This window comes from Antrostomus carolinensis, unplaced genomic scaffold, assembly GCF_000700745.2.
Source record: "Antrostomus carolinensis isolate BGI_N321 unplaced genomic scaffold, ASM70074v2 scaffold51406, whole genome shotgun sequence".
Taxonomy (NCBI): Eukaryota; Metazoa; Chordata; class Aves; order Caprimulgiformes; family Caprimulgidae; genus Antrostomus; species Antrostomus carolinensis.
This window is the reverse complement of record NW_010324955.1, coordinates 21,622-35,035: the sequence shown is the minus strand read 5'-3', so window position 1 is coordinate 35,035 and position 13,414 is coordinate 21,622. Positions and strand designations below refer to the sequence as shown.

At 36.6% G+C, this 13,414-nt stretch overlaps 1 protein-coding gene across 2 annotated transcripts in view; it reads right to left on the bottom strand.

Annotated features, from left to right (window-relative positions):
* Positions 1 to 5,547: 5,547 nt before the first annotated feature.
* Positions 5,548 to 13,414, bottom strand: part of SREK1 (splicing regulatory glutamic acid and lysine rich protein 1) — a 26,393-nt gene continuing 18,526 nt past the window's right edge. The window contains exons 9-13 of one of the 2 annotated variants that reach the window (XM_010171059.2): positions 13,272 to 13,414; positions 13,015 to 13,163; positions 8,185 to 8,280; positions 7,581 to 7,719; positions 5,548 to 6,462 (exon numbers count right to left, since the gene is read on the bottom strand). In XM_010171059.2, the coding sequence (XP_010169361.1) occupies positions 6,310 to 6,462; positions 7,581 to 7,719; positions 8,185 to 8,280; positions 13,015 to 13,163; positions 13,272 to 13,414 (680 nt within the window). In that variant the 3' untranslated portion in view covers positions 5,548 to 6,309. The remainder of the gene's footprint in view (positions 6,463 to 7,580; positions 7,720 to 8,184; positions 8,281 to 13,014; positions 13,164 to 13,271) is intronic. The other variant, XM_010171060.2, reaches the window with a different exon arrangement.

Below are 13,414 nucleotides of genomic sequence, written 5' to 3'. Positions count from 1 at the left end.
GGGTATCACTCATTTCCATATTTTACTACTACTACTACTATTGTTATTGTTACTATTTTAATATCAGTATTATTTTATTTCAATTATTAAATTGTTCTTATCTCAACCTACGAGTCTCCTATCCCTTGGTGGGGGGGAAGTGAGCGAACGGCTGTGTTGGCTGCTAGCCAAGTGAAACCACCACAGTAATATATGATTTTGAACCATTACTAAGACATCTCAATATATTTCCCCGCTTTCACATTCAGAGGAGCAGCATGGTGAAATGCAGTTATCCAGAGCACAGACGTGTTGACTGCATCGCCTGATCAGAAGGAGTTAAAACAGCTACAAGTCTCATTACAGTCATGACTGTTCTCAAAATATCACAAGGTAAGATCTCTGCTGAGCAAGTTAAAATCTCAAACTTTTGCTCCTTATTCATTGCTGTTTATTCAGATTCTTACATTTATACAAAGCAACAGGGAAGCTTAAGCACTGGAGAGAGTGAATTTTAATATGAAAATATCCATGACAATAAATTGATATGTACTGCTAATGTCAGAAGCTCTGCATGAACTCCTGATCCTACTTTGGGGGGGGGGAAATTAAAAAAGGAATTTTGACAGACTTTTCTTTATAGCCACATTTATTAACTTGCTGTTTGAAAGTGACAAACTCACCCTGGTGGAACTATGGTGGTTTTCTCTAGAGAAGAGCAGCTCCTGATCAGCCAGAGGATTCAGAAGCCTCTTCTGCAACTAAACAGTGATGATATATTCAGTTACTTAATCCCTCACCACCTTTCCTGTAATATTCTTGTCAGTATCAGTCCAACAGACTCAGTTACAAAGCACTTGATTCTCTGGGGCAGATGTAGCCTATAAAAGAGAAAGAGAGAGAGAGAGAGAGAGAGAATGAGAGAATAGCCTCACAGCCATTTGCTGTATCTTATTGAAATGTAGTGGAAATGAGTTTATTACACCATTAAAACTTTGGGACATTGTTTATTTACAAACGTAACAGCAACATAATAGCAGCGTTTGACATTTCTTGACTTGTACGATTTAATAGCTGCTTCATTAATGCAAAAAAATACTCTACCAACATGGAAGAAATTTTGGTGTTATGTTTATTAGACAACCTACTTTATTACTAGAAATATCAAATGTAGAGAAGGGGAATAATATTTTTTTCTGCTGTAGTGCTTAGGTTCCCCAGGTGTATCTTAACTAGATTAGTATGGAACATACTTTGTACACCAAAAATCTCTAGTCTTGTGCTAAACTTGGCACCAGATTAATGTAAAAAATGTAACAAATAAAATTTTTAAAAAAGTGTAAGCTGAAACTTTCCAGAAGAAAATATATAAACAGCTAAAAACTTAACTTTTGCTGTCCATGTTCTCCTGTATTAAGCTCAACAATCATAAAACTGTCATGACTTTTTAAAATTTTTTTTTCCCCTCTTGGGTAGTAAGCGTTCACAGTTTCAGAAAATATTGTGAAAACTGAAGTTCATAGCTCAACTGTACTATTTAATTAAACAGTACAAAACTGAAGTGTCAGAGCTGTGTCTCCTCAAACTAGGGGAAAAGCAGCTGCCTCCACATACTGTCAGGCAAGTTTATTAAGCCGTTTAATATTGAAAATAATACAGAATAACCTCCATACTAACATGCTCAGATCCTGCAATAGGACTTACCTACAAATGAAGCATTCTTGAATTTGAAATAAAACACTGCATGCAAAAAAATTTTTTAAAAAAGTTTAAAATTAAACATGAATGAGTGTGCTTCTCTTAAAAAAAAATCCCTTTTGCACAGTGCTTTTAATTTTTAATATTTTAATTACACTTTTCAACATATAAAAATAAACCTAAGGTACAGGCTGCAAACTTTTTTTCTGTTTACATAATAGCAAACAAAATTAAGTTTTAGATTCTCTTTAGGTAATAACACTTAATGATATCTACAAATTTCAGTTGTCCACACTCCAGTCTCTGGTGAGAAAACTACATCTCTCTGAACTAAGTGCCCACTGATTACGTTATTTCAGTCATTTACAGTTCTCAGCATTTGTGTCACTAAGTCAAATTCTCAGTTTTAAAATTATGATAACACCAAAGGAAATAAACCGATTGCTATAAAAATGAAAGTACCACCAGGAACCATAATCTGCCCCAGTTTGCAAGGCATTGTTCAGAATTCACATCTTTAAGATTATTTGTTTTACTGTTATAATGCAATTTTCACACTAGCATTAACAAAATTCAAGATTATTGTTGTCTGTTTTCTTTTTTTCCTCTAAGTGAATGGGTAGCAAAATTAAAATACATTAATTCAAACCTTGTTTCATTACAAACTAAAAGACAGGGATGCAGACATGCTTCAGACCTAAAAGTAGAAGATACACACATCACTATGGTATTACTGCTTGCAATAGTCATACACATGAATGAAAAAAATAACAGTAATAAGGACAGGCATGAAGTATACAATAATTTGTATCATACAAAGCAGCCTTTACTTATTATCTCTTCCTTAGACCAAAAGAAAATCACAGAAATCCCTAAATATAATACCTATTACAGAATACCAGTACAAGCCAAGGGCAACACAGTGAAGCTACCATGTAACAAACAGATCTGCAGAGTTTCAAAGTAATTTCAGGTCCGGCCTTAGATGAACTCCAGCAAGCAACGCAAAGCATGCTACAGACAACTGAATCTACGGTCTTTGCAGCAGAGGAAACACACTCAAGTGGCCACAGCTCATTTCAGAATCCAAGCTGTGCACACGTTGCTGCTGCTAGCCACCTAATGAAAGCTAGTTCAATTGAATCCATCTGAAATTGCCATTCAAAAAATTAGCAGGTGACTAATGAGTAGACAGAAGCCACATCTCACAGCTTTTCAAGTATTCTTCAGGTGTTTCTAGTTTCTAACTGAAGTGCTTTTCCCCCTCTCTTAGTTCTAATTCTGAAATATGGAAAATAATATTCTTTACATACCATACCATCAGTGTTTGCAAACAAAACTTCATCCCTCACACCTGTGTAAACTTATTGACTTCATTTAATTTATCTAAGTCACAGCCACCTCTGTTTTGAGCTTGGAATCCTGTCATCCACCAACAGTTGTCTTCTGCTACCTTCTTTCAAAATCCAAAAATATCTGTTATCAAGAAATACTGTTGTGAAATAACTGTGGTCACGAAGGGAAGCTTACGCACACGTGCTTTACGTGGTCTTAGCAAACTGGCACCACTATCATCACCTGTCTGAACAATTACAAGTCATTACATTTTCAAATAAAGGCCAACTCAAATGAGATGATATTTAAAAAAATACAGCTATAATGAACTACACTGTTCTTAAAACCTCCACTCAATTTAATTTCATTTATAAAGTGCAAAACCAAACAATCTGCCATGGCACCTCAGCATGCAAACTTGTTAATGACGAAGGCAAAGGAGTTCCAGTAGAAGATGGACACATTTAATGGATGATGCACACAATCCTGTTGGAACAAGTAGGAACTTCATTACTGTGCTACACTACTGGTTTAAAAATGAGCTACCCCCTGCAGAGACAGGCATTTTACAGAGCAACAGTTCTCTAGCAGTGGCCTTTTGGGAAGAGGGGAACTGAGAAACACCTAATATGAACAGACAGAACTTAACTACCTCACAGATCTGCACAGTATTTACAAAGCAAAACCAGAAAATACAGCATTTGTAAGAAAATATTACTTGAGGTGGGGAGGAAATCTGTGTTTGGTGGTCGGTTGTTTTGTGTTTTTGTTTTTTTGGGGGTTTTTTTTTGCCTTTTTGTAAGGGAACCATTAATTCACATACAATATAACAATGTGCTGCATAAGGATTTACACATGTAGTAAGTTAGCTAGTAAGGCTGCCATCCTCAAAACTATTAATTTCCAAAGGTACGTTTCTTAGCTAACTGCACATAATCCTTTACATATCCTGTAACTGATAAGAGATGTATGCAATTTCAGGATAACAAAACTCAAGAAATCAAACCAATAGCAGCTGAAACATAATACACTGCAAGAATTCTAATTCCTCCCAAAGAAGAAACTTAGCTTTTCAAAGACACTATAAATAATGTGTTTTCACTGCTATCCACATTTCAGATCAAAGAAGCTGCTTGAGTAGGATCATACCAACTAAAAATATTCCTTTAATAAGTATGTACCAGCAGAAACTTCCCTCTAAAATACTTAGTTTTATTAGTGAAATGGTACCAAAGATAACAAGTATACAAACAATCTCTTTGCTCTATGCTACTTACACATCATAAATAAGACAGCTATAGTTGCAAGACACAATCCTTCACAGTCTTCCTGTAAGCATACAGATTTGTCATTCTTTTATCGGAATAAGCTGTCAGCAAGTGGCTTAAATATCACAAAAATTACTGTCTATACTTTACATGGTAAAGCATTTTCTATAGTCTTAAGTGTACACAGTGGCAAGAACATTAAATCCTATGGAAAATGAAGAGTGATTGAGCAGCTTCACAATCAAACTGGGTTTCATTACCATAGGAACTGGGCAAATTTTTAATTCCCTGTAATATGCCCCCCCCCCTCCCCAAAGAATTAACTATGCAAAGGAAAAGAAAAACTAATTGAAAGCAAATAGCTAACATGCTATTAAGTTTGGGGGTTTTTTAACTGAAAGAAATAACTAACTCTTCCCATGAGGTAAGGCAATTAAGTCATCGGATTGTATTATATTGTATTAAAAATAAACTACACAGTTTTAGGTATAAGTAAGTTTTAAAGGTTTGACTCTTAAGAAATCTCATGTAACCGATTAAATTAGTTCAGAGAACATAAGCCATGTTTCACCTTGACAAAAATATTTGCTTTGTCATTCTCTTCTTACATGCTTTCTCCCCAAAGAATGAAAATGAATCTCTACCATATAACTCCTCTGTAAATTACAACTTTTTTACCCAAATTATTTATCTCCCCCTTCTTTGCATACAATTCCTTCTATATCACCCAACAGGTATCAGAGAAGATGATGGAGAGGTAACAGTTAAGGCCATCCAAATGTAGACTAAATGTCTAAAGGGCTGTCTTTGATGCAAGTGATCAGAAAATGCTTTGTATTCAGCTACTAATTTTGTACAGTGGTGGTCCCCAAACTGCATCTTTGCTTTCATCTATAAATCTCTTCTAAAAATAAAAGTAAAAATGAAGCTTCAGTATTTTAACAAGTGAATCAAACAACTGTTCTGACAAATCACTTCCATCCTTGTCTACAGTATGGTGGTGACAAAACAGCAATAGAGATCATTTAAGATTTAGCTGAAAATGAGTAATAGCACATATAGATTTCTAGAAAATACCACATTTTAAAAAGGCACTAAAGCTTCTGCTTGTGCTCCCATATTTTTTAAACAAATAAGAAAAAAAATTTTCATAACGGCACCTGTACTATTTGCAGCTGAACAGACACTGCAGTATGGCTCAAAACAAAGCAGTAAGTTCTGATAGTATCATACAGACGTGCTCACTTCTGGAAGGACAAAAGAAAATAACAAAATAAAACAACCCAAAAATAACCCAGTAAGCTAACCTATTATCTATAACACAGCAATGTTCCTTTTAGGAACAGAAAAGTATCATGCATTTTTACAATACTTTAAAAGAAATATTAATTTTAAGGGTATTAGTAAGAAATTATTTTAAATAATAAAACCCAAGAGTCTTAAGCAGTGAGCAAATGAAAAACATACTAATCAGTGGGTATTCAACATAAGAACTGTAAAACTGTGTTTATGTTTAAAAACTCCCTACAGTTGTCATTTACAACAAAGTGTGTATATGCACCATTTCCAAGCACATCAAACAGTACACATTGAAGTTTTTGTGGATTTTTTAACCCACAAGGAAAAACAATACAAAATTCATCAACAAGCAGTATTTTAAACAACCTTCAACGCATATCTTCAGCTTTTTTTGGGTTGTACAGGTTTACATCTTTCAGTTTCTACTCACTTGTAACAGCTTATGGCAAAACTTAACATAAATCATTTTACAAATAAGTACAGCCATCATGGAAATGCAGGGATTTTCAGAGATGAATACGTCTGATGGCATCTGCCTTTTCATCGTATAACTACTGGTCCATGCTCTCTTGCTTTTCGGCAAGAAGACAACAAAGCTATCACAAGAGTTGGAAGAGCTACAAGTACTATCAATGTTCAGGTTGATTGCTTTGACATTTTCTTCCTCATTCTGAGAAATAAAAAGCTTTGGATTTCACTCCTTAGTTGAATCAGAAGTCCATTCTTTGCTTTAAACCTCTTCCATTTTAATTGAGAGGTTTTCTTCATTTGGTTGACAGTTCCCATTCTGTTGTAGTTTGACTTCATCTGTCCTCTGTCCATCTCTGTTGTCTACTTCCTTGTCAGTTTCTGAATTCTGATCCTCTTTAGTGTGATCTTTGTCCTACCAAAGATAAAATTATTTTACAAAAAAAATAATATTCTTAGCATTACAGGGTATGACTTTCAAGCAACTCTTGGTACTTTTATTGTCTCAATTTTTACATGCCTATCTTGTCCTAGAAATTTTTAGAATAGAGGTGACAGCTTCTTTTCTTTTTTTTTTCCTTTTTTTTGTTTTAATAGGAAAAGCTTTCTTTTCAATTGTCTGAGGTTATGCACTCATAACAACCCATCATCCAAGAAATCTTTGCCATAAAGTGATCTGTCTTTATCATCAATAATCAAAAACAGCAGAACAAGCAGCATCATGGAACCTATGAGAAACAGCTCTAGAAATTAAGATTTCACCATATTTTCTAAATGAAATAGGGTTAAATTTTTCTTTCATGTTTTTTGACAGGTATCTGATGCATTTTAAGAGATTTCTTGGGCAACGTAATTACTTAAGCACATGGACAGAATCACCTAAACCAGCTGATTTACAACAGTTGAATAATTCTGAGTGCAACAAACTTCTCTTTAAAGGCATGCTGCTTTACAAATTCTATTCTTAAACAATTTTAAGATGTTCATTTTCTTAATCACATCACTTTCTATTTTGCAGAGGAAAATCCCATACCACTCTTCCCCAATTCTTCAGCTTTACTCCTGCAGAGTCCAATACACAGACCAGCACCAAAGCAACCAGGGAGAGGCTGAATTGCAGAGTGAAAGCTTATTAAGAAAGTAATCTTTCCAGCTTGACAGCCAAGCTGTCCCTGAACACTGCTCCTTAGTTACAGTCTGCTTCCTGCCTGCTCATACAGATAGGCAGCCAGCCATGTCCTAACATACAGCCTAACAGAAAAAAGAGAAACCAAACCAAAGGGTTTCCCTAACCTGTTCACACAAGATCCTATAGGTCCAGTAAAGTTCAAAATTGGAGACCTATCAAACTGGCCCACTAACACCAACTATAGGTGTCCAACTGGCAAAATCTAAACACAAATGGTAATAATTTGGTAAGGAAAACAGGAGAAAAAGAAGGGAGGAGGAAAAGAAAGAACAAGGAGAGAGAATTTCAATAATGGCTTCACTAGCACCACTTAATTCTGCTTATCACTTGGTCACAGAGCTTACCTTCAAAGAGGTGGTGCTTTTGTCAGATTTCTCCTTTCCTTCTTTTTCTTTACTATTTTTTTTCTTGGAGGTGGAGCGTTCTCTTTCTCTTCTTTCATTATTTGTATCTCTCTCTCTTTTTTTTTCTTTCTTGTTTCTGCTTAAGAAAATTTTTACTCAAATCAGAATTTGATCCAACAGCAAGAACCTTCAAACCATTTAACTTCAGACTAAACTCTCACCTGCGGGTTTTCCAAAAAACCCCAAAACTTAACAAAAACCCCTTCATAAAGACAAGGGGAATTTTTCACTGAAGAGAGCTAAAGAATGCTGTGTTCAGTATGCAAAGAGAAAACTAAATTAATCTGTATTTGATAAAGGGTTTTTATTGATCTGAAGCAAATTTGTACTCTTGACAGATATGAAACTCTCTAGTTGAAAGCATACCAAAGCTGAAATCAAAAGGTTTTTGTTTTGTTTTAGTTCTGTTTTAAATTAAAATTGAATCACACTGACCAACTGAAATAATCTGAGATTATCAGTGCAAAGGCAGTAAAACAATGAAACTATTATAAATTCTACCTCCATTACTACTCATTAACTTTTATGTTTACATCAAACTGACCTTCTTGGAGAAGGAGTTTGCGAAGACTTTCTTTTTGTTGTCTTGGATGTTTTGGGAGACTTGGAGGGACTTCTACTCTTCCTTTTACGCCTTTCTCTACAGGACCAAGAAATTCAAGATCATCAAAGCATAAAAATAATAACCTCAGGAACCAGATAAAAACAGAAAGCTCTTAAAATGATCTGACACAACAACTAAGTAAATATTCCTGAATTTAACATTATATATTACCAACAACATATGAACTGTGCAAAGCAAAAAAAAAATTTTGTATGTTTCAGTTTGGTGGGAAAGGGGAGGCTGGAAGTGGGGAAAAAAAGGTTATGCCCTTTCAGATTTTAGTTTATTGTTTGTTTATCCTCATATGCCTGTACTTATACCTGATAACACGTTGAATTCATTAATTCTGTATTAAGTAAGAGTTTCTTCAGTCAGGAAAATAATACAATTGAATCAAGAGCCACATGAAGACAAAAGGTGTAACTTGAGCAATGCAAACTTCAAAACATAACATTACAACCTGAAGACCGTTACAATTTCAGTTCAGTCAGGCTGAAGTTTAATTCCTAAACACATGAGCTAGCATTCCTTTTGGCTTAGAAGCAAACAGCGCAAACTGAAGCTCCATTTGCTGTCAAAATCAGAGTAAGCAAGTTAGTATCTATTGTCTTCCTAGCAGTCCACGCTCAGCAAACAGAACTTACTGTTCTGTAACACACTGAAGAGCTCACACTATTTTACAAAGCAGCTGTTTTACACAGATACATGGGATTTTATGAAGTTGCTATTATGAAGTCTGATCTTGAATAGAACAAAACATTAAATAACTTGTTGCAAACATAATGAGGCACAAATTAAAATAAAGTAAAAACTGAGCCAGGAGGGCTTCGTTCAACACAAACGTAGAGCCTATCTCTGTCAAAGTAAGATAATTTTTTTCCTATCATCTCTTCATAGAGCAGGACAAGCAGACAGGAAAAACCATCAAAGAAAAACAGGAAAGTGAAAAACTAATTGAGCAGGCACTTGAAGAATATGGCACAAAAGCTACGCTTAAGCACACCAGCTTTTGAAATTCACACCATTAGGTGTAAATATTTATATCTTCAGTATTTAGAAAGGCCGAGAAATCAACAATTATTATAGAAATTACAAAAGATATACTAAGATATGCCTAGTATCACTACCTGGATTGATACTGTGACAATATAATCTACCATGACCTCCTGAAGCTGCACAGGACAAAATTTCGTAACTATTTTGTTCAGGAAGCTCTTAAGTTTGATCCTATCTTTGCTAAACAAAAATAAAAAGTGGCCTCAAAATCATGGATAAAGTAACACAATCACTGACTAGCTGTTCACTAGTTAACGTGCATCTCATTTTGAACATCTTCAGATTAATCATCACCTTTTTTCAAATGAGGATGCTGGAAATAAATATATTGTTCTGACAGTGCTCCCATTTGGGCTACATTGAGTACATCCCCACTCTATTTTGCTTTCCAGCATACACATCTGTGAGTAACCAAATGCCTTAGTAATTGTGTCCAAACTAGAAACTGTTTATTCATTAAATCTAATTTTCAGTTTCTGCTCTTTGTATTTCAAGTTGAAGAACTGTGTCTGAGAGTGTTTGTTCCCATTTCTATTACATTTGTCTACACAAAGATTTTTGTGCACCTGTTTTTTTAATGCTCTTAAACAATACTAATACAGCAAAATTTAAATAACAAGTCTGAATACTTTGATAGTGATCCTGTGTTTCTTAATCACACACAGAACTAACATTCTGTACCTATCTCTTCTGCTAGCCTGTAGATGTCTGTTGGAAAAGGAGCCAGATCCTCCTCTTCCTCTGGTCTGTGTCTCTTCCTCCAGCTAGGAATCACAAATAGTCATCTGATTTCTAGTATTTGCTTGCTGTCTGTCAGTAAAGCAAGGTCAGTTGCCACCTAGTTCTTACAAGGTCTTTTAAGTCCTATTCCACTTTCAGCTCTTCTCCAAAAAGAGGACAATTTTTCCCATATTTTGCACTCATCAGGTAAAGGATCAGCAGTCCCAATCAGTGCTGCACTGTAAATCTAGGCAGCTGAGATGCCAGTTTGTTGGATCATCTTCTCCAGAAAGGCGTGTAACAATTTCAACTAGGCAACTCAATCGACAAAGTAAACTGATACCTCTAAATGCAAGCTACCTGGGACTCTGTAAGCCAACCTATTCACAATTACTTTTCAGAGAATGACAGATTGAACAGAGGTTGGAAGAGCCCTGTGGAGACCATTTAGTCCAACCTCTCCCTTCCCTACCTTAAGGTCAGCTAGAGCAGGTTACTCAGGACCTATCCAGTCAGATTTTTAATATCTCCACGGATGAAGACTCCGCAGTCTCTCAGGGTAACTGGTTCCAGTTTGCCCAGAAAAAAAATGGAATTTAAACATTAGAAAAAAGCCTCTATTTCCCATATGTCAGTATGTGTCTACTGCACCTTAGCCTATCACTGGCCCCCAGTGAAAAGTCTGGCTCTGTCTTCTTCATGCTCTCCCATCAGGTATTCATACATATTGGCAAGATGCCCCCTCAGCCTTCTCCAGGCTAAAACAATGCCAGCTCCCCCAGTCTCTCCTTGTATGCTGGATGCTCCATGCCCTTTATCAGTTTGGTAGCCCTTCAATGCACTCATTCCAGTATGCCTCTGTTTCTTCTAATGGGGAGCCCAGAACTGGACACATGATTCCAGATGTGCCCTCACTGTAAAAGGGAAAGACTCTAAGAAAATGCTTATAGGTAAAATTATATTGATTAATAGAAGTATTGTGGTTAAGATGAAAAATTAGAAACAGCTGCTATGAAATAGTAGAATAATAATTCTTATAATTATGCAACCATGCTGCTTCTCACTTTGCCCCTTGTCTAGCCCTCTCCATGGCTGGTTTAAACCCAATCCAGCTGAATCAACAACAATAATAGAATTCAGAGACAGAGCAATTACAGAGGGTAAGTGATTAACCTGGAGTAAGCAAATGGTGAAAGATTACGTATTTTAAAACAGACATAAGTTAAATGTCATTATGCAAGTTTTTCTTAGAAGTGCAAAGATGAGCAGACAGGAAGATTGTTCAAGAAGATGAGTGAACACAGCGACCAGAATGGGACCAGTGGCTGCAACTTCTGAAGAGGCACTGAGACGAGACAAGAAGAATCAGCTGCGTTTGAAGATCACTGTGGACTTTTACAGAATTTTAAACTAATGAGAAATTTGGAACTGAGGGTTTGTGGGAAAACACCAAGAACTCTGAAAAGAATACCTATTGTATAATGTTACATTTAGCATATATAGAGCTTGATTTTTGCAATGCCTCTGCCACTCACTGAGGTGATGGCCCAACTTTGAGTTGTCAATAACGCAAACCTTGAGTTACCCACCAGCTGAGTTAGATTCCTTTAACACTCACCAGTGCTAAGAAGAGGGGAAAAAAATTCATCTTCCAGGACCTGCTCACAACACTCTGCCTAAGGCAGCTCAGCATACTGCCGACCTCCTTGGCTGCAAGGACCCTCAGGTCCTTTTCTGCCAGCCAGCCTTCCAGCCAGGCAGCCCCCAGGCTGTAATGATGCAAAGGAGTTACTCCTGCCCAGATGCCTTTCTCTTTGTTCAACAACATGAGGTGCCTGTCAGCCCATTTTTCCTGTCTGTCAAGGATTCTGTGAAAGGCAGCACACCTCTCTGGTGTACCAGCCTTCCCCCCAAGTCTGTGTTGTCTGCAAAGTTGCTGAGGGTACGCTCTGTCCCGCTGTCTAGGTCACTGATGGAGATATTCAACAGTACTGGTGCCAGTATCGCTACCCTAAGGATATGCTGTATCTGAAGAAAGAATTGTAAATCCACAGGAATTCCTGAATTTTAAGGACTGTACGAATTTTGTTTTTGTCCAGTCACATGATCATAATATGCAGAACTTTTCCCAATTCATCAAGCAATTCATTCTCTCAAGGTAACATAAAATTTAGTATCTAAATCTGACATGTGATATTACTGGACTCCCCAGTTCCTGAGCTGTTGAGAAAGGATTTTTTCCACCAAAGCTTCTGAACTTAAGTTAGCCACAGCGCTTTTAGAATATGCCCGAGTTAGTCTACTTACAAAGCTTATAATAATCAACCTCACATCATCTTTCACTGTACTGAATTTATCCAGACTTCCATCCAGTTTAGCCTCCCTCATAGGCAAAAACAACAGCTATATTAACTCCAATGTCTTCCTGTTTACTATCAGCAACGTTAAGGAATATTACTTTTTGCTTGTACCTAGCCATCTGACCAGCTAAACGAGGTATTCTTATCTTCCAGCTGAAATACATTCACTTTCTGAACGGCTAGCCAGACAAGTGACACGCTTGGCTGAAGACTGGCAAGTACTATCACCCAACTGTTCGTAAGATCTACAGGCCAACACTGTACAGTAGGTAGGTAACCAAGGAACTATGTAACAGTGACTCAAACTTCCAGATGATGTGTGATGTTGCTTTATCAGAACTTTTGGATGGCTCCAACACATAGAAATGGCACAAGAATCATCTTCGTACTGTCCTTGAGGACTATACTATATGGTTATGTGAAAGGCAAGCACCAGCAGCCCAACAACAAACTATGTTCTATCAGGCATCATAAAGAGCTCTTTGTAATAGATTTTACTTTATAGGAAAATCTACAAAACAGAAATAATACAAATTTAATAGTAAGAGGCATGATGATGTTAATATATAAAAACTAGGATGGTTGCTCACTAAACTGACAAGTCAAAAAAAGCATAAAAAAGTTCTAAACAAACCTGCTGGAGCTACGAGATCTTCTTGAAGAGCTATAGCTTCTTGGGGGTGTTCTGGATCTCTTATCTTTCTTCTTTTTATCATCTCTCTCTTTTTCTCTTTCTCGCTCCTTCTCCTTATCCCCATCTTTTTCCTTTTCCTTGTCTCTGTCCTTCTCTTTGTCCCCTCCTTTGTCCTTATCTCCCTCCTTGTCCTTAATCTTCTCTCTGTTCTTCTCTGCTTCTTTCTCAGTATCTTCTTTTTCCTTGTTCTGGTCTACCTCTTCCCTGTCTTTTTCCTTCTCCTTATCTTTATCCTTTTCCCTGTCCCTGTCTTTGTCCTTATCCTTGTCCCTATCCCTGTCTTTGTCTCTGACTCTCTCTCGATCTTTGTTTCGCTCTTTATCTCTCTCCCTGTCCTTCT